At 33.4% G+C, this 20,516-nt stretch overlaps 1 protein-coding gene across 3 annotated transcripts; it reads right to left on the minus strand.

Annotated features, from left to right (window-relative positions):
- Positions 1-2,762: 2,762 nt before the first annotated feature.
- LOC134529446 (uncharacterized) lies at positions 2,763-15,809 on the minus strand. 3 transcript variants are annotated; one of them, XM_063363554.1, is made up of 7 exons: positions 15,687-15,809; positions 13,372-13,616; positions 11,320-11,640; positions 9,003-9,098; positions 8,622-8,833; positions 7,817-7,976; positions 2,763-5,346 (listed from the first exon to the last, which is right to left on the minus strand). In XM_063363554.1, the coding sequence occupies exons 2-7, from the start codon at positions 13,571-13,573 to the stop codon at positions 5,216-5,218; spliced, it is 1,122 nt and encodes a 373-aa protein (XP_063219624.1). In that variant the 5' UTR covers positions 13,574-13,616; positions 15,687-15,809; the 3' UTR covers positions 2,763-5,215. The 3 variants fall into 3 exon arrangements, 2 of the variants coding, with proteins under 2 accessions (XP_063219624.1, XP_063219623.1); XR_010074602.1 differs by lacking the exon at positions 13,372-13,616; XM_063363553.1 differs by lacking the exon at positions 15,687-15,809 and having other exon boundaries at positions 13,372-14,413.
- Positions 15,810-20,516: the final 4,707 nt, after the last annotated feature.

Here is a 20,516-nt window from a genome sequence, read left to right on the forward strand (position 1 = left end):
GTTTTAAGATTAATTTGAAATAAATGTTTGCCTGTTAAAGGGTTAACCTCACACAACCAATCAGTGGCCAGGTATATTCAGTTTGTGGTCGACATGTCAACTTATCAGCTAGGCATGTCCAGTCAGCCAGTAGGTACCTATGTCTAGTTGTTGGCTAGATACATTATGTTGGTGGCAAGGTATGCCCATTCGGTATCCAGGCACATCTATTCAGTGTCCAGGAATGCATGCCCAGTAGTTGGCAAAGCACATTTAGTTGGTAAACAAGCACGTAATCAGCAGCCAGGAATATTTGGTTTGTGGCAGACATGTCAAGTTACCAGCTAGGCATGTCCAGTCAACGACCAGGCACGACCAGTTGTTGGTTAGACACATCAAGTTGGTGCAAGGTACGTGCAGTTGGTGGCCAGGCATGTCTATTTATGTAGTGGTCAGGAATGTATGTCCAGTAGGTGGCAAGGCACATTCAATTGGCAACTAGGAATATATATTCAACAGCCAGGCATATAATCAGTGGCCAGTGACATTCAGTTTGTCGCTGACATGGAGGCTGTTAGATGAGGAATGTATGTTTTTTCAAGAATATTTTTTTAAAGTTTTATTTTACATATTTTTTTTTAAATCAAGCAAGGATCAAATTAAGGGCACCAATCAACAGAATAAATAATCATTTTAATAAGAGAATTAAAATTTTTCTCGAATTTCTAGCTAAATGATAACATATTTTCAAAAATTGTGTATTCGAATATGGCGGATGTAGATTCGTCTAAAATAGCCATCGAGGTCCTGATCATAAACCATGAGTAGTGAAAAAAACTGGAACATTTCTGAATCCTTAGAATTGACAAGCCATTACAAGAATCCACCACAAAATTGTCGTCGCTTAAGAATAATATTAGTCCAGTAGCTAAATAATATTTTTTACCAGAAATGAACATTTTTGCATCGACAAAGAAACTAAACAAGGACTGAAATCAATCTTTACACTAATAGGTGATTATTTTGATGATATTTGGACAAATTCCTCAATTTCTAGCATAATAATTACATATGTTCAATATGGTGGCCCATATGTAATCAATATCTTACTGGAGGTTGGCATATTACGAATTTAAGCCACTTTTAGCATTTTTCTTGATATTAGTACAATAAGTATTATGTCCTGATTATATCCAGAATTGTTCTTTTCACATTCATGTTGTATGGATATTAATATAGTGTACACTTTATGGCCCTGTCAATGTAATGGAAATGTTTTTATTTATGTGAAAAGACATTTTGTGATTACAATGTCTGTGAAGAGAATAATATTGTGCCCATGCCAATGTTGTCAACAGTGTAGGCCTATCAGCTGTCAAGACAATGAGATCGTATTATTTAGTTGCTTGAAATAAAGTTTGTGATCTTTTTGCAGTTATAATACATAGTAGAAAACATGAATGAGGAAAATAGTTTGACCGTTACTGAAACTAATGTTACGACTGCTGAGCCAGGAAGGTCACGGAAAAAAAGGAGGAATGAAAGTTCGTGGAAAAGAAACAAAGCTAAAAGAATGAGGTTAGTATTTTTGTTTGATCCTGTTTTAAAACCAATTTACGCAAATTTGCACCCACGCGTGTTTTAACAGTGATTCTATAATACTACCCTAGTAGCACATACAGTTGGGCCAATGTTGGCATATTGAAAATGTCCACCGTTGGACAACGGTATAATTGGCACACTTGCCTACTGTTGTCCAACTGGCTGATCCCAAATGAAGGGCCAACGGTTTTCTAGCAAGCATTAACACCACCTGGCCAACAATTTTATTCTGATGGCCCTACCAAATATATTTGCAATGCCAACAATTTTCTATGTGTGGCCCAACCAAATGTATCTGCAATGCCTACGATTTACCAATGTCTTTTTGCAAATGACCCATCCAAATATTCCCACTTTCCCAACTACAGGGCAAACGTGTCACATTGTATTCCCTTCAAATTGAAGTTCTAATAGGCAGCAATTCAGTTTATATGAAAAGGTTTACAGTAAACTACATGTGAATGGCAAAACCATTTTTTTCGTTTGCATAATGAATTACTTTATGCAACACACACACTAGGTACTTTAAAAACAAATAAAGGCTTCAGAAATAAAAGCATCACTAGACACTTGAAGTGCTGTAATAAAATTGCACTCAATTGTTAGAACTGCATATTGAATGCTCATGCAATATATATTCTAGAAAATTAATAGGGGGACAAAACAGGAATAATGCTGGTAGTCCAGCTCTTAACAAGAATAGAGAGATAAAGGCTGAATGTTCTGAGCCAATATAACAGTTATTCTATCACAAAGTCAACTATTTCAGAGCTAACCCCTATTGAAAAGGCTTTAACTTTCCCTGCACCCAAACATTTTTAAATGAAGTAAAATTCAATAGATAATGCTTGTTAAAATACTGTACTGCATAGTAAATTAAAAGAGCCTATAATATTATATACACAATTTCAAAATGTTAAGAAAACTATCACTGTCATATAAAGTGAAATTAGCCTGTCGCTTCAAAAACTTAAGGCAGCCTCAACATATACACAACCTCAAATATAGCAGTCTTATCCTATTACCAATTGATTGATATGATTAATTTGGAACAATTAAATTACTTTCAAATGTCAGTTACCATGATTTACATTTTTTAACCTAAGCAACACAATAATAGTTTATAATAAATTTAGTTAAACAAGCAGTTTATGTGTATGCAAATAACAACAAACATTTTTGAAAAAAATACTTTTATTACAATACATAACTTACAAGCTAACAAAAAAAAGATGCATGGTTAAATTATTGCTGCACAAGATTCAGCTGTAATAGTGTGTAAGGAACATTATTATTACCTACTTTCCTGCATAGGTATTAAAAAATAAAATAATAATTGTAATCGCAGAGTAATTTTGACCCTGGAACTGCAATAAAGAATTTTTTAAAAACACTGGAGCTGAAGTAATATAAACTATACAAAACATCAAGTAAGAAAAAACAAAAACATACATTTATTTTAACTTCCTAGCCAGTAAATAACACATGATTGAACTGTGGGGTTTGTGATAAAACAAATGCTTCCAGGATGTCAATGAAGTACATTTATATTTGCTTACAGGACAACTTCAATAAAATACATCCATATTACAATATGGTATACACAAAAAACACGCATTATCATTGAAATCCGGTAAAAGAACACACTTACGATATAACTGTGTAGTGTATAACTTCCTGTATTTTACAAGATTATCCACTAAGTAAATTTTTAAAGTACTGCTTTTTAAAGGATACTTATTATAATCAGTTTTACTCTCAAAGCGACTACATTCAAGACTGTAAATTCCTGGAGAGAGTGCCTTTTTAATTCCATTTACTACAATTACTTCACCGTTCACAGTCATGAAACAACTATCTGAATAATTTGTGCCTATTACATATTTATTACGATCTCCAAACACAACATACCTTATTGAACCATCAACATTTTTGACAACAGATGACTGTTTTGTTGTTTTTAAACAACACGACGCATCTTCACCTAATCGCTTCACTACTTGTTGCAATGGATTGTTTGGTGCACGAACCATGTTTTTAATTTTTTTCATGAAGTTTTCAAAGGGGAAAGCAGAGAAGTGATCAAGTTTACCAAAATTGGCTACATGCTAGGTGTAACAAATTATGAAAATTGTAAACAAGTACTTCCTTTCCATACAATGCAGGTATTTCTTTGACAAAAACATGCATCAAATCATTTGCATACTTTCTCCATGAGTTTTGTTCACCGATGTCACTTGCCAAAACATAAACAGCCGTATGAAGTAACATGAAATGCTCAAATAAACTCCTGGGCAAAACTTTAACTAAAACAACTGGTCCAAAATACAACAAAAAAGATCTGAATTCAGTACCTTTCCAAAATTTAAACAATTTCACGGGTCTTGGTTTGCGAGAAAATTCTTTAGGAGTATGCTTTCTCAATATCTGCATTCTGTTAGAAAGAGTATCAATGCTTTTTGAACTTAACTTCCCTTTCCTAAGGCCAGTATCACACCATATGCATATCAATCGTTTCATTACCCCCAAGCAAATGAAATGTAAATAGTCCAATGGAACCTGAGACACAAGTCCTAATCACAAACTAGATAACACTGATATTGATTTCTGATGGTATGGGTATTCCATGTATTTAAATCTCATCAGACCTCAGTGAACAATCAATTTTGTACGGCCATGTTGTTCTACCATAGTATTTCCCTTTTTGAACACACTTCTCACATCCATTTAGTGAATTATGGCCAACTACAGATTTCACAAATGACCTTGCTGGTGCATCAGCAATTACACAACTGACACAAAACTTATAGTGCTTGTTTGTTATATTTATTCCATTTCTTTCAAGGAACACACATTCATTTACAAATGGCTGAAGAAATTCTGTAGCATCTGAAGGCTTTGATGCACCATAATATACTGCAACTACAAAAGGACACCTGTCAACAGCCTGGTCAAGTATACCCAACAAAACCCAGAATGATTTATTTGAACTGGAAAATAATGGTAGTCCATCAACATTAACAGAAATTGTCACCATATTTTCTGAACTATAGTCCCTGTAAATGTTTCTTAGCAATGGATAGTGACAAGGTTTTAATCCAGTTAGGGCTCTTTTCACTAGATTTTTTTCTACACCAAAGTATTTGAAAAGGCCTGAGGTATGTGTATCCACTACTGAGCACCTTGGAGTGTGAAGCAAAGAGCGTGAATCAAGGAGCAGACCTGACATATGTGGTTTTAAAATGTGCAACAAAGCTGTTGCTGCATTATGTGGTATGTTATAACTGCATTATGTGGTATGTTATAACTGTACATCCAATCAACTAATTTTTGTTCAACAGGAACAATGTTAGCACTAAGTTCAGAATTTTCAATTTCTTCAACTGAAGAATCATCATCAGTACTACTTATACTACTAATACTGCTGCATATGTAATCATTATTATTTGTAGAAATACCTGCATTGTTTGAATCAGCACCATGATTGTTAGTGTGTGTGTTTACAGTAACATTTACATAATTGTGCTGAATTTCATTACATAATTCTTGACAAATTTCTTTTGAACGAACTGCCACTTTTCGCGAATTAGTTCTCTTTGAACTTCCACAGTAGACATTTTTCTAATGTCTTTTTCTATTTAGCCGACTGTCTTCTGCTGGCTCGACCTCCATCCCTGTCCTTTGCGAAACTGAACCAGTTCCGTAAAATGGTATTCACATCATCATCACAGATGTTGCTAGTGGATTTATTTCTTCTAACAGCAGCTAAAATGAAAATAAATATTAAGAATTTAACAAACTTTTTTATTCTAACATTGCAAATACAATTCTGCACTATGATAGGTTTAATGCTCAATCAGTACATGTAATGAAATAAAACTAACAATTAATTTTGTCAACAACTACAGTACGGAAATACAAATAATTTTAATCTCAAATAATGCACATAATTTTGAAATAAGTTAGTCTATAATAGAAATGTTAAAAATATTTACTGGCAACACAGAACATGCATTATCTTAATATATATAAATCTCGTGTCACAATGTTTGTCCTCAATGGACTCCTAAACCACTTAACCGATTTCGATGAAAATTGGCATTTAGGTGTAATATTTTCCAACTTGAGAGATAGGATAGTTTTTATTTCAATTAATGGTCTTAATCTTATAATTTTAGAGTTTTCTAATGTGATGTATGTATGAGTTGGCAGAAAATCACCACGGCAACGGATGTAGCATTGTTGATGCTTCATTCGTCTCCATGGCAACGACTATTTCATCGTTAGTGTAGTCCTCATCACTCATTAAATACAGACCACCAATTTTTAGATATATACAGGTAAATAACTATACACTGGTAGAACAAAGTCGGTCGGGATTTGAAAGTGATATAAATTATTCAAATTAAGAAGACAATTACTAACTACATCTGATTTCTAAAAAGGTCCCCTTCACCAAGTCAACTGATTTCGATGTAGGGTAGTTTATATTTCGATCAATGGTCTTAAAAATTTATTATTAATAATAAACTGATCATCAATGTTGATTGGTGTTTAAGCCCGGGAAACAGTGGGCACTTCGTCTCCATGACAACGTTGCGTGCTCGAGAGTCAAGAAACCATCGGTGCTATTCGTTTTTTCTTCGGTACATTACAAAGCATTGTATTAAATTTTTGTCAAAATTAATTAATTTTCATTTTATTTCATTTATTATAACTGTAAATAAGAGATTTGGTCTCATTCCCCCCCCCCCCCCCCCCCAATTAATACAACCGTGCGAAGCCGGATCGGGCAGCTAGTATATATATATATTACAATTACTGGCAGGGTTAACCAGAACTTTTGCATTGTGGGAATAATGCTGGATGATGCCGCCGTTGGCATGTGGGTTTTCTCTGAATCTACACATTTCCCTCACCCTTATATCCTGGTGCTGCTCTACTGACCTGCTTGTTCGCCCTCATCGGCTTTGGAAACTTGCATGCTAAAATCAATGCTAATATTCTCATTCACATGTTAACGATCCCAATTTCAGAATGAAAATATTTTCTCATTACATTTCATACAATAAGAAATTAATAAATAAATTTTGAGTCATAATATACAACTCTACATTATTTACTTTTTGTATTTCACCTGCTACACTTTGTCTCGATTTTCTGTTTTGGTAATCAAATGATAGAATATGTAGTGATTTTATGTTCTATACTTATAATGTACTTAATATATATACACATACACACACATGTGTGTGTATGTTTTGTATTATCACTCTTACTCGTACTTGTTTTCACTAAAATGAATTCTACGAAAATAATTCATTAACACACACATTTCATGATAATACAGCTGTTAATTTGTTCCAGTTATTTCGTATTAAAACTTTAAAGCAATACTAATAGAATCACTCAGTTGAATTTGGATGTATGAAATGGTAATAGAATTTTTTTTAAACAAACAAAAGGTAACCACTCTAAGACAGTTCTACAGTAAAATCATTACTTAAAATGCCAAACATATACCTTTGTTACAGTATAAACTGACAATTCTGTAGAATTAAACATAGTAAGATAGGGTACTTTCGTATTAACGCCAGCCACCACAGCCCTTGATTAAGATTCTGTGGCTGCCATGATAGGTTTTGTTTACATTCATTTACTGCAAACGTTTACAGTAGATGCGGTGGCGGCCATGTTGGTTCTTATTTACGTTCATATTTCTGGTTTTTTGGTTAAATATTTAACTCCAGAAATTATAAAATTGTATTTTGTTCTGTTTTTGGCAAAACCCACTTCAATATTAACATTTTTTAAAGCACTGCAAACTCTTACAGTAGATGTGGTGGCGGCCATGTTGGTTTTTATTTACGTTCACATTACCTTTTTGGTCAAATATTTGGCTCCTAAAAAATATAAAATTGTATCTTGTTCTGTTTTTGGCAAATCCCAAATACACATTTTCATAGCATTCAAAAATGGCATTATAAATCAGCAATATAGTGACTGACCAAACCCAACGTAACCCTTTGTCTCGGAACATAGGTCTGTTTGGAACGTTTAAAATTTAATGTTAAATCAAAACCCCGTTAACAGTCAAAAATTGAAAATAAAAAATTGAAGGGTTAGGTTAGGTCAGTCACAACATGCTTGTTTTCATTGGAAACTTCTGATTTAGCAGCTGCGGTGACGTTAATACGAAAGTACCTAAAATAGTATTCTATGCGTTTTGACTCACCAGGTATAATCTTCATCAGCTGCAGATTTTTTAATGCTATCTTCTGATTTTTTCCTGTCCAATTGTATTTTAATGCCGATCTATTTGTGAATAGTCTCTCTAGTATATGGCGCACAACATGATCAGCTTTTCTCCCTCCAACTGTAGCAAGTGTGGTTTCCTATGTATGGAAAACGGTACAATATGTTTTAGATGCCATTCTAGACTCAATATGAAACAGCACACTTACAAATACTACCACAATACATTTTATTTGCAGTACATATACTGAAAGCTGAAGTCTTATTCTCAATTAATTTGTGATTCCTTGTGATCTTTGTGCCAGAAAGTTACAGCAACACAAAGGTACAGTAAGACAAGGTGAAATCAGTGCAAAGCAACAGCAATAGTTATTTTAGAATGAATGTGGATTATTTAACTTATATACTGTTTACAAGACTTAATTTTATGACTACAGGAAGAATCAGATATTAATTTTTGTTAAAGCTTCGCAAAACTATTCATCACAAATAAAATCCAATCCCAAAATGCTGTGACTCCACCCTACAGCTCAAGTGGTCAAATTCTCTGTCAATTGCTGGGTACTAATCAGCAACCTATAGTTACGCTCAACCTATTGCTACAAGTAAGAAGACTATATTATACACTCTGCTTCCTAGAAAAATAATATCCACTTTTCGAAACTTTGGTATAAGACAGTAATTTTGGCCACCATCACGTCACTTGTCGTAACATATATTTATATTACAGCATAAGCAAGTCATTATGGTTATCACTACAAACTAAAAAAATTGGATTAGCTTACCATACATATCTTATTTTCTGGGATTGATATCCATTCTTCCACTTTGTTGAGTTGTTCTTCAGTCTCGCATGGAAGAGTCAACTCTTCTGGTAAAATATTTATGTTCTGTACAGTGTCTGGTAAAGTCTGCTTTAATAATTCTGATACAGATTGCTGAATAACATCCAAATGCTTCTCAATTTTGGCCAAATGTCTAGCAATCACTTGTAAACCTGTAATTATTTGAAACATTGATTACATAAAGCATGAAACTGCTTCAGAATAGGTAGCAAAAATTAAAAAAAAAAAAAAAATAGGTTTACCAATAACTCATTAAAGTGACAGTAGGTACTTATCATGTTTAGATAAATAATAAATTATTTTATGGGTTTTAATACTAACCAACTTGCTCTCTGGTGGAATCTTCTGACACAGTAACATCTTGAGTATTAACAGTATTTTCATTTTCCACAGAACAAAGAATTGAGGAAGACGATTCTGGGGGAACATAACAAACCATTAATATTCTATAATTTCTTAAAATATTCTAGGTTCTTTGGAATTAATGCCACTGGAGCTGCTAAACCAGAAGTTTCCAATGTAAACAAGCATGTTGTGACTAACCTAACCTAACATAACCCTTAGATTTTTTTTAACTCGTCATTAGTCGCGCTATGAGCATTTTGCTCACCCTCAGAAATAATGTATTACTGTTATTGTTTTTATTGCTGTGGGGAGGTGTCCTTTTTTCTAGCTGAGTTTTGAACCTTCCTTTTTAAGTCACTAGGTGGCTGACAGAATGTAACTAATACTTGGTCTTGATATAAGATATCGTTTACAGGCATGCACGCCGCATGAGCAGTTTGCTCACAGTGCGACCAGTCGCGTTGCTACAATTGTGACGACAGTTCGGTTTGCAAAGTGCTGTGTTTAGTCTTGGAATATATTCTCGTGAGACTAAATTTAATGATTCTTGGTATTACTTATTGAAATGAATCAGGAGAAGAACATTGTGGCTTTGGCTCTTCAACAAATCGCTGAATGTTCCAGAACAGGTAAGTTATGTTATAATTATCAATATTTTGATTGAAAATACAAAAAAAAATTACATAAAACATCAATCATAGTAAACATTATCATTTTGTTACAAAATTGTTGATTTTCGCATCAAAATAAGTAATTACTTTTGAATACGTATGCTGAAAAGCTGAATTTGCATAGAAGTTAGACAAGATTTTATAATTTTGGAAAAACTCTTAGGAATTCCAGAGGAAGATATGTAATATAGTCTTTCCATAGTTTTATGAATCTTTTATATTTTTTACTAGAATTTTCAGTAATGTGATATATATTCTGTGCTTTGTATTTACAGAAGTTCCACCATGGTTGCCGTAGAGTTTACCACCTGTAAACCAAGCAGCCGCCATTGATAAAATTTTTGATCAAAATGTTGAAAAATCCTAATAGAGTTAGTTATGTTATAAAAAGTAAATTTCCATGAAAGCAGTTAATTTTGAAATAGAAATTCTCTATTGCATAATGTGTGTTCTATTAGTCATAGCCTCAAATGTATAACATAAATTAGTGTGTCCTCAAAAGACTCAGTAGATTTAATATTTTTTTTTTTGCTATAAAATGATGAAGTAGTAAATAATGTGTGATTTTCTGTTTTGCTTCCAAAACTATTGCATTTATTGTTGATGTATTCATAGGCCGGATGAAGGAATTTCAGTATACAGCCAAATAGTTTATTCTGATGATGATTTATGTAAAAAAAAATTAAAAATTATGTGATAATAATATTAAATATTATTTAAAAAAGCAAAGTAGTTTCATTTGCAATAAGTAAAATATTTGGCTTTTTAAAAGTGGTTAAGCACGACTCTAATCGTAAAATTAAGTCTATGAGCAAAATGCTCATGCGCGACCACTGGTGTAACATTTTACAATGCGACCAATGACGGGTTAATTTCAATTTTTGACTGTTAACGGGCTTTTGATTTAACATTAAATTTTTGAACATTTCAAACAGATCTGTGTTCCGATACAAACGGTTAGGTTGGGTTTGGTCAGTCACTAATTTGCTGATTTATGGTGAAATTTTTGAATGCTACGAAAATGTGTATTTGGGATTTGCCAAAAACAGAACAAGATACAATTTTATATTTGCAGGAGCGAAATATTTTACCATAAAACCAGAAATGTGAACGTAAACAATAACCAACATGGCCGCTGCCGCATCTACTGTAAGCAACGGCTCCGGTGGCGTTAATCCCAAAGTACCATATTCTGGCTTCATACCTTCAAAGGTGGTGTTAGAGAAGAACATACTAAACATATTATGAATATCTAAAATAAAAAATTGACTGAACATAACTATTGCAAAATAAGGCAAAGGAACTGGTGCTTTGCACTGTTCCAGTATTTGGTACGCAGAAATAAAAAAATTGAGTGATTTATATATTTGGGATTTCCAATGTATTGAGCAATGCTTTGTGCATGATAATAAACATTGCAATCAACATGATTAAGTACATATTTTGCTCTCAATAAACTATTTTCTGCCCTTACTTGTTTAGGCACACCATCAACCCCTGCCATTATCCGTAATTTTTTTTAGCACAGTACATTAAAAACAATTTTTCTATACTCCTCTATTGAGACAAAATGCTCAGATTCTTCCTAACATCTTAACTGCAGTAGGTAGGCCTACACTCACCTGAATTAATAACACTTCTGCGAGAAGGACGAGAGTCTCTAGTGAACACAGAATCTGCTGAGTTGGACGGTGTGTTCACAGACCTTTGACACTCAGCCACTGGCACTTCAGCCACTTCCACATCTGGTGGAGATGGATACTTCTTGTGGGCTAGCTGGTTATTTGTGTCATATTCATCACTACTACTTTCGTCACTGCTGTATAAAATTCTTCTGTTTGGCCTTTTCTTCCTTTTCTGTGAGGATTCATTCTCATATTCAGTTGCAATGTCAGATTCAAATTCTGCATCTTTCAATTTTTCTCTGGCCTTTAATATGTCATCTGAAAATAAAACACTCATTTGTAAAACAGTTTTGTTTGTCACATAATTTTAACACATTCACTGAAGATAATTTAAATATATATAGCCTACACACACACACATACATACATACATACATACATACATACATACACTGGTTGCCGTCTTTATTACGAATACACCTTTACTTATTAGGTATGCAGTTCAGTTATAAGTCTACTAATTTACTGTTCTAACTAAAAAAAATTTTAAGGCTTACATACAATACTGCAAGGAAGGAACATAATTAAGTTTATAATTATATATTTTGAAATTATTGGACTCGGATGTTTATTATATAAATATTTTGGGCACTATCTACAAAGTTAAGTTTGGTTACATGTTGAATAATTAAGTCCGTAAAGGTTTCTACAATTATTTCTAAACACAAGCTAAGACTAACTTTGTGCAATTTTTTTTTACATTCAGTAGCCTATCTCTGATTTTCATAACCCTCACTATTACTAACAGTTTAGGAGAATTCAAGTTCACTTCAATGACATATACCTACATGATTGTGATTAAGTCATCAATATACAACTGAAGTATGCAATGGTATAGGCACGGGGGGAGGGGGGCACGGGTAACATGTCCCCACCCCCAGAGACACAAAAGGTTGCCCTAAAACTTATTCGCCTGGAGCCTGCTTATACAATAACAGTTTCAAAACCTCTGCAAAACTACAAAAAATGGCCTTAAGGGGCCCGCCTACCTGGGCACACATACGGTGTGCAGAGCTTGAGGAAAAACAACGCGATTTCAAAACTACTCAAGATATCCGAGTGGGGCCTATTTACGAATAGCATTTAAGAGTTCGCTGAGGCCCGAAAAGTACTTTTAATTTCGGATTAAGTTTTTAAACTGTATTTTTAGAAGCGTTAAAATGCCTAAACCGCGTGTTTTCAGAGTAATTTTTAGGCATAAAACAATCAGTACAAATTCTTGAAAGCACTTAAGGGGCTTGCATAACACCTTTATCTTCATTTCTCCGCCATATAATGTTACGGTCACAGCTCAAATTTCACAGTTATCCTGTGACGACTAGACGAATGCGCGCCAGTTCAGAGACTTGCGCTTAGAGGCTATACCGCGCTGGAAGCACCAGCGAGCGTCGCGCTTATCATCCCGCCTCACTAACACACATACACCCCTGACGAGGCGGGGCCCTTAAATAGCACCATTTAGCAAATAAATATCAAAATTTTTCCGGGGGAGCACCCCCAGACCCTTCGCTCTTAAAGTGAACATGAATGAATTTGGAGGATGAGTACCTAGTTGACCACCTCCTAATTAAAATCCTGGCTACGCCACTGGAAGTATGTGTACGTATATACACTTGTGAATGTGTAAAAATATTACATAGGTAAACTGCACATACCCACCCTTTTACACAGCTAATAAATATGGGAATTATTCATGTCTATGTGATGTGCATGTCACACACTTATTAAAAAAAATTGTGGAGAATTCCTATGGTATGCGATATGTTTAACACCTCAGCCTTTACTTTAACTTAAACAGTTAAACTTAAAACAATTTTGTACTCATTTAACAACTCATGTTCAAATCTTGCGATTTACAAGAATATATCTATGTCTAAAGCCCAGCATAATTAATAATACAAAAAATAATAAACATGATATAAAAGCAAAAATTACAAAGTAGAAGACAGCTTTAAGTAGGAACTTAAGTATATTTATATAAAATATTACCAGTAATGTAGAATTTTCTCTTCAAAGCACAAATTCTCCATTTTTCACAAGGATGCTGTCCGCCACTGAGACATTTATTGTACTGTTGAGAATGTTTAAAAGGTGGCCAAAAACACTCTTTCTTTCTTGGTGTTAGCCATTTAGAGTGGATAATTCCAACCCCTCCTCCACTATCAGTGTCAAACTCCACTACTTGATACATGAAGGATAAATAAAACTGCCTGATTTCACCAAGATAATTTAGCCTGCATGAAAACAAAAACTGTAAGTTACATGAAATCAATTTTCCGCTAACATTAACATATAACTACTTAATCCAATGTTGCTATTGTAAATTTTCTGATAAAAGTTTTTGTTAAGATACCTACGGTACCTACATATGTTTCAAACAAAAAAAAAAGATTTGGTTTCCATGTAATGTAGTCCATCACAAATGAAATAATTTGTTAAAAAAAAATTTACTTGTGGGTCAAATACTATTTAAGCTTGACACCTGTGAAGTAGCAACCGAACAAAGCATGTAATGATGAGTGCTAATATTTCAGCATGGTTTAATGATTTGGCATACATTCCTAACAAATGTGTAGTGGTGTAGTTCACTAACCAGAAATTGCAACGTGAACATGTCTTAAGGCTGGAATGACGTTGATTTCACGTTTACGGGTACTTTCATATTAACGCCACCGCAACTGTTGATCAAGATCCATCGCAGCAGCTCCCACCCAACATGGATGCCTTCCTCAACAAACAAAAACTTTAAAATCTAAATACATTTTCTTAATATACTTTAGACCTTCTTCTATTCATTTTTAAAAACGCTTATACGAATTCCCTATTAGTTCCTTCAATATTAACGATTTTTTAACCAATGCGAACTCTTACAGTAGATGTGACGGCGGCCAGGTTGGTTCTTGTTTAAGTTCACATTTCCTGTTTTTGATAAAATATTTCGCTCCTGAAAACATAAAATTGTATCTTGATCTGTTTTTGGCAAATTCCAAGTACGCATTTTGGTAGTACTCAAAAATGGCATCATAAATCAGCAAACAGGACAGCAAAGCATAATATAGTACGTAATTGACCAAACCCAACCTAATCTTTGCCTCGGAACATAGGTCTGTTTGGAACGTTTAAAATTTAATGTTAAATCAAAACCCCGTTAACAGTCAAAAATAGGAATTAAAAAAAAAATTGAAGGGTTAATGTTAAATCAAAACCCCGTTAACAGTCAAAAATTGAAATTTAAAAAATCGAAGGGTTAGGTTAGGTCAGTCACAACATGTTTGTTTTTATTGGAAACTTCTGATTTAGCAGCTGCGGTGGCGTTAATACGAAAGTACCGTTTATGTATCACGTTAATAATATGTTCGTGTTGGCTACCTACACACTGACTTATTGTCATTCAATAAGATATATCATTGTGACGGTTTCACATAATGTTAAGTGCATATTCACATAGGCTATGTAAGAAAAACATCTGTTCATGTAACATGTTACGAAAACATTATCTAACCCAATAGCTTTTGCATGATACGTTATACATGACTCTGTAACAAGTAACTGAGTACTCTCATCAGAATAGACAAAGTAACATATTTGCTATGTGCATACATTTGCATAACATCTTTGTTGTATTATATTTGGTTCTTGTGGTTATTTCTTTGATAGTTTATCTAATTGTACAGTGGAGCACATTTTTTAACAACGAATCTCTATTTTGAAATTAATAAGGGCATGCCGAGTGTTTTTATGTGACCACCAGCAAAAAATGTGTCTTAAACACTTGGTTAGAATTTTCAAGCAAAATAATTTAAATTCTCGCTATTTAATAACACATACCCTGCGATAGGCATGCAAAATATATCGGTATCTATAGGGTAGATTTCGTTCAACTTCAGCCACGTCTTCAGGTTATGGTAGGCTAACTAGTAAAACTCCCCTGGTTTATTATTACTTATTAACCTGCAATTGGGCTTTCACCCGGTGGCAAGAACTCCCACTCACTCCCCTCTCCCCCCCCCCCCCTCCATCAGCTTTCTCCTCAGCTCCCACCCATCCCTGACCTTCACCATTTCCTCCCCCAGCCCAATCCACTCCCTCCCCGTCCTCACCAGGAAGGTGTTTCATAAAAATTTATTAAAAACCGTAACTAAACCATACCAAACATTATTCTATATAACATGTCAAATCAATAATACAACTGCAAAATCATACCGTTGATTTTAGAGGTTTTAAAATGAAAAACTGAAACATTTTACGAAATCAGGTTTATGTGCTGTACCCCATTAAAAATATATTTTATAATTGAATCTTACCTTATAATGTATAAAGACAACAGAAATTCCTAATATATATTAATACCAAAATATATAATTTCTACGTGTTAAATATTATAAACGAAAACGTGCGAGAAACATGAAAGGCCGACCTCGGTCAAATTCCATATGTATATGCGATAGGGATGCAAACGATACATCGATGTTTTCAAAACATCGATGTATCGTTCATGAAACATCGATGTTAGCATCGATGTTTTGAAGAGCGATACATCGCCGATGCATCGATGAAAAAGTCCAAAAACATCGACATCGTTCATCATTAAAATTACCCTAGTTTTTATTAATATTTTGGCTATATTTCATGAATATTTAATGAATATATAAAAAACATTACGATACGACATTTAGTTTTTAAGATACAATTTTTTAAACTGTCTATACTTACTATAAAAACCTACATTTTTAAGTAGGTATCAAAAATGTTGTAAATACTGAACTATTTGGTTGATTTCAGTATCAATTTTTTTTCCAGTACTTTAAGATGTGTAAAATCATTTGCAGGGCCGGTGCAAGGTAAATTGGCGCCCTAGGCGAAAAACCTTAATTTCCACACCCCCCCCCCCCCCTCCACCTCGCCAGATACCCCAAAAAATTTTTTCCTTGCCTCAAAATACATCACGTAAGCCTAAGATTTTGTTAACAATCAAATGTAAGCAGGCTTGTGTTTTTTTTTTATTTTTTTACTTATTACAAATCATAAACAGGTCACCGTGGACTTTAAATAATTACTTATATCAATATAAATATTCCAAACTGTTACAATTTTCATCTAGTTTCAATAATCGTTAAACATATTATATCAGCTGTTATGTGTCGTGCTGCGCCGCCCCCAGCTACTTGGCGCCCTAGGCGGTTGCCTAGTTCGCCTATATGGACGCGCCGGCCCTGATCATTTGGGAAAAATAAATAACGTTTGAAAAACTGGTTTACATAAGAATTTTCTTTTCAATTTTGATAAATATAGGGAAAAAGCAGCGAGACTTTATAGACAATTTCATTGCTTGTTGTACATACAAGCTTTTGATTGGTACCAATACGGTCTCGCTAGCTCTATCGAGAAAATTAATGTTACATTAAAAACCTGCACATACACTTCATGCTTTTTCCCTAATTTTTTTTTCAATTGCTTTTAATACATGTTTTTGTTCTGCATGAGACACGACTGTAAATGGGTTGTGGATATTGTGGTCAGGAACCTGTAGTAGGTATGGTTTTTGGCTACATACTATAATTTAAATCATGTTGGCATGTTTTTCCTGATATTTAAAAACATCGGTTAAAACATCGATGTATCGGTTGTCAGAACGATGTTTTTTGACATCGATGCTTTTTCGTTTGAACATCGATGTTCGTGATATCGATGTTTTTAAGAGCGATGTTGCATCCCTAATATGCGAAACAGCAACAAAATACATACTGTATTCTACCATATTGATATCCAAGACATAACCTCTAAACAAAAACATTCGCCCTAAACACTTTAAAAGCAAAAATCTTGATTACCATTAAAAAAATAAAGTCTTATCACTACGATATTTATAAATACAGATAAATTTATAAAAAAAAATCTGAAATGCATTGTACTGTCCACTTTTTTTTGTAACAACTCCGTGCATGAAAAATGGAGTGAGACCGCGCGAAAAATGCTATGAATTCAACATTTTATAAAAATTAATTGGATTCATTTAGACCAATGAAACAATAAACATACTTCACACAATGTCTGTCCTTATCAAAACTTATATTTATTTAATTTTTGAGAGCATAGGTCTTTAAAAATACTACATTAATTATCACCCTTGCAACTCAAAAGTTATTATATTTTAAAAAATTCGCAGCTGCCAAACTAAGTAATCTGCACATATACCACCAACATCAGTCGATTGCTACAAGCTTTCTCTACAAAATGTAGTGTTCACTTTTTCAAAATGGGTCGACCGATTTTCTGTATATGCTTTTAGCAACAACTGCGTGCAAGAAAAACTGGAGTTGGGTTGCGCGAATAATGCTACGAATTCAACATTTTATAAAATTTTGTTGGTTTCATTTAGACCAATGAAAGCATAAACATAGTTCACACAATATCTGTCCTTATTAATACTTATATTTATTTACTTTTTTAGAACATAGGTCTTTAAAAATACTACAACAATTATCACCCTTAAAACTCAAAAGTTATTATATTTTTAAAAAATTCGCAGGTTCCAAACTAAGTAATGTGCACATATACTGGCTACATCAGTCGATTGCAACAAGCTTTCTCTACAAAATTTACTGTCCACTTTTTCAAAATGGGTCGACAGATTTTCTGTATATGCTTTTCGCAACAACTCCGTGCAAGAAAAACTGAAGTTAGACCGCGCGAAAAATGCTACGAATTCAAAAAATTATAAAATTTTATTGGTTTCATTATGACCAATGAAATAATAAACACACATCACACAATGTCTGTCCTTATCAAAACTTATATTTATTTAATTTTTGAGAGCATAGGTCTTTAAAAATACTACATTAATTATCACCCTTGCAACTCAAAAGTTATTATATTTTTAAAAATTCGCAGCTGCCAAACTAAGTAATGTGCACATATACCACCAACATCAGTCGATTGCTACAAGCTTTCTCTACAAAATGTAGTGTTCACTTTTTCAAAATGGGTCGACAGATTTTCTGTATATGCTTTTAGCAACAACTGCGTGCAAGAAAAACTGGAGTTGGGCCGCGCGAAAAATGCTACGAATTCAACATTTTATAAAAATATGTTGGTTTCATTTAGACCAATTAAAGCATAAACATAGTTCACACAATATCTGTCCTTATCAATACTTATATTTATTTACTTTTTTAGAGCATAGGTCTTTAAAAATACTACATTAATTATCACCCTTGCAACTCAAAAGTTATTATATTTTAAAAAATTCGCAGCTTCCAAACTAAGTAATGTGCACATATACCAGCTACATCAGTCGATTGTTACAATCTTTCTCTACAAAATGTACTGTCCACATTTTCAAAATGGGTCGACAGATTTTCTGTATATGCTTTTCTCAACAACTCCGTGCAAGAAAAACTGAAGTTAGACCACGCGAAAAATGCTACGAATTCAAAATATTATAAAATTTTATTGGTTTCATTATGACCAATGAAAGAATAAAAACACATCACACAATGTCTGTCCTTATCAAAACTTATATTTATTTAATTTTTAAGAGCATAGGTCTATAAAAACACTACATTAATAATCACCCTTGCACCCAAAAATTATTATATTTTAAAAATTTCGCAGCTGCCAAACTAGGTAATGTGCACATATACCACCAACATCAGTCTATTGCTACAAGCTTTCTCTACAAAATGTAGTGTTCACTTTTTCAAAATGGGTCGACCGATTTTCTGTATATGCTTTTAGCAACAACTGCGTGCAAGAAAAACTGGAGTTGGGTTGCGCGAATAATGCTACGAATTCAACATTTTATAAAATTTTGTTGGTTTCATTTAGACCAATGAAAGCATAAACATAGTTCACACAATATCTGTCCTTATTAATACTTATATTTATTTACTTTTTTAGAACATAGGTCTTTAAAAATACTACAACAATTATCACCCTTTAAACTCAAAAGTTATTATATTTTTAAAAAATTCGCAGGTTCCAAACTAAGTAATGTGCACATATACTGGCTACATCAGTCGATTGCAACAAGCTTTCTCTACAAAATGTACTGTCCACTTTTTCAAAATGGGTCGACAGATTTTCTGTATATGCTTTTCTCAACAACTCCGTGCAAGAAAAACTGAAGTTAGACCACGCGAAAAATGCTACGAATTCAAAATATTATAAAATTTTATTGGTTTCATTATGACCAATGAAAGAATAAAAACACATCACACAATGTCTGTCCTTATCAAAACTTATATTTATTTAATTTTTAAGAGCATAGGTCTATAAAAACACTACATTAATAATCACCCTTGCACCCAAAAATTATTATATTTTAAAAATTTCGCAGCTGCCAAACTAGGTAATGTGCACATATACCACCAACATCAGTCTATTGTTACAAGCTTTCTCTACAAAATGTAGTGTTCACTTTTTCAAAATGGGTCGACCGATTTTCTGTATATGCTTTTAGCAACAACTGCGTGCAAGAAAAACTGGAGTTGGGTTGCGCGAATAATGCTACGAATTCAACATTTTATAAAATTTTGTTGGTTTCATTTAGACCAATGAAAGCATAAACATAGTTCACACAATATCTGTCCTTATTAATACTTATATTTATTTACTTTTTTAGAACATAGGTCTTTAAAAATACTACAACAATTATCACCCTTTAAACTCAAAAGTTATTATATTTTTAAAAAATTCGCAGGTTCCAAACTAAGTAATGTGCACATATACTGGCTACATCAGTCGATTGCAACAAGCTTTCTCTACAAAATGTACTGTCCTTTTTTTCAAAATGGGTCGACAGATTTTCTGTATATGCTTTTCGCAACAACTCCGTGCAAGAAAAACTGAAGTTAGACCGCGCGAAAAATGCTACGAATTCAAAAAATTATAAAATTTTATTGGTTTCATTATGACCAATGAAATAATAAACACACATCACACAATGTCTGTCCTTATCAAAACTTATATTTATTTAATTTTTGAGAGCATAGGTCTATAAAAACACTACATTAATAATCACCCTTGCACCCAAAAATTATTATATTTTAAAAAATTCGCAGCTGCCAAACTAGGTAATGTGCACATATACCACCAACATCAGTCTATTGCTACAAGCTTTCTCTACAAAATGT

This window comes from Bacillus rossius, chromosome 2 (assembly GCF_032445375.1).
Source record: "Bacillus rossius redtenbacheri isolate Brsri chromosome 2, Brsri_v3, whole genome shotgun sequence".
NCBI classification, from domain to species: Eukaryota; Metazoa; Arthropoda; class Insecta; order Phasmatodea; family Bacillidae; genus Bacillus; species Bacillus rossius.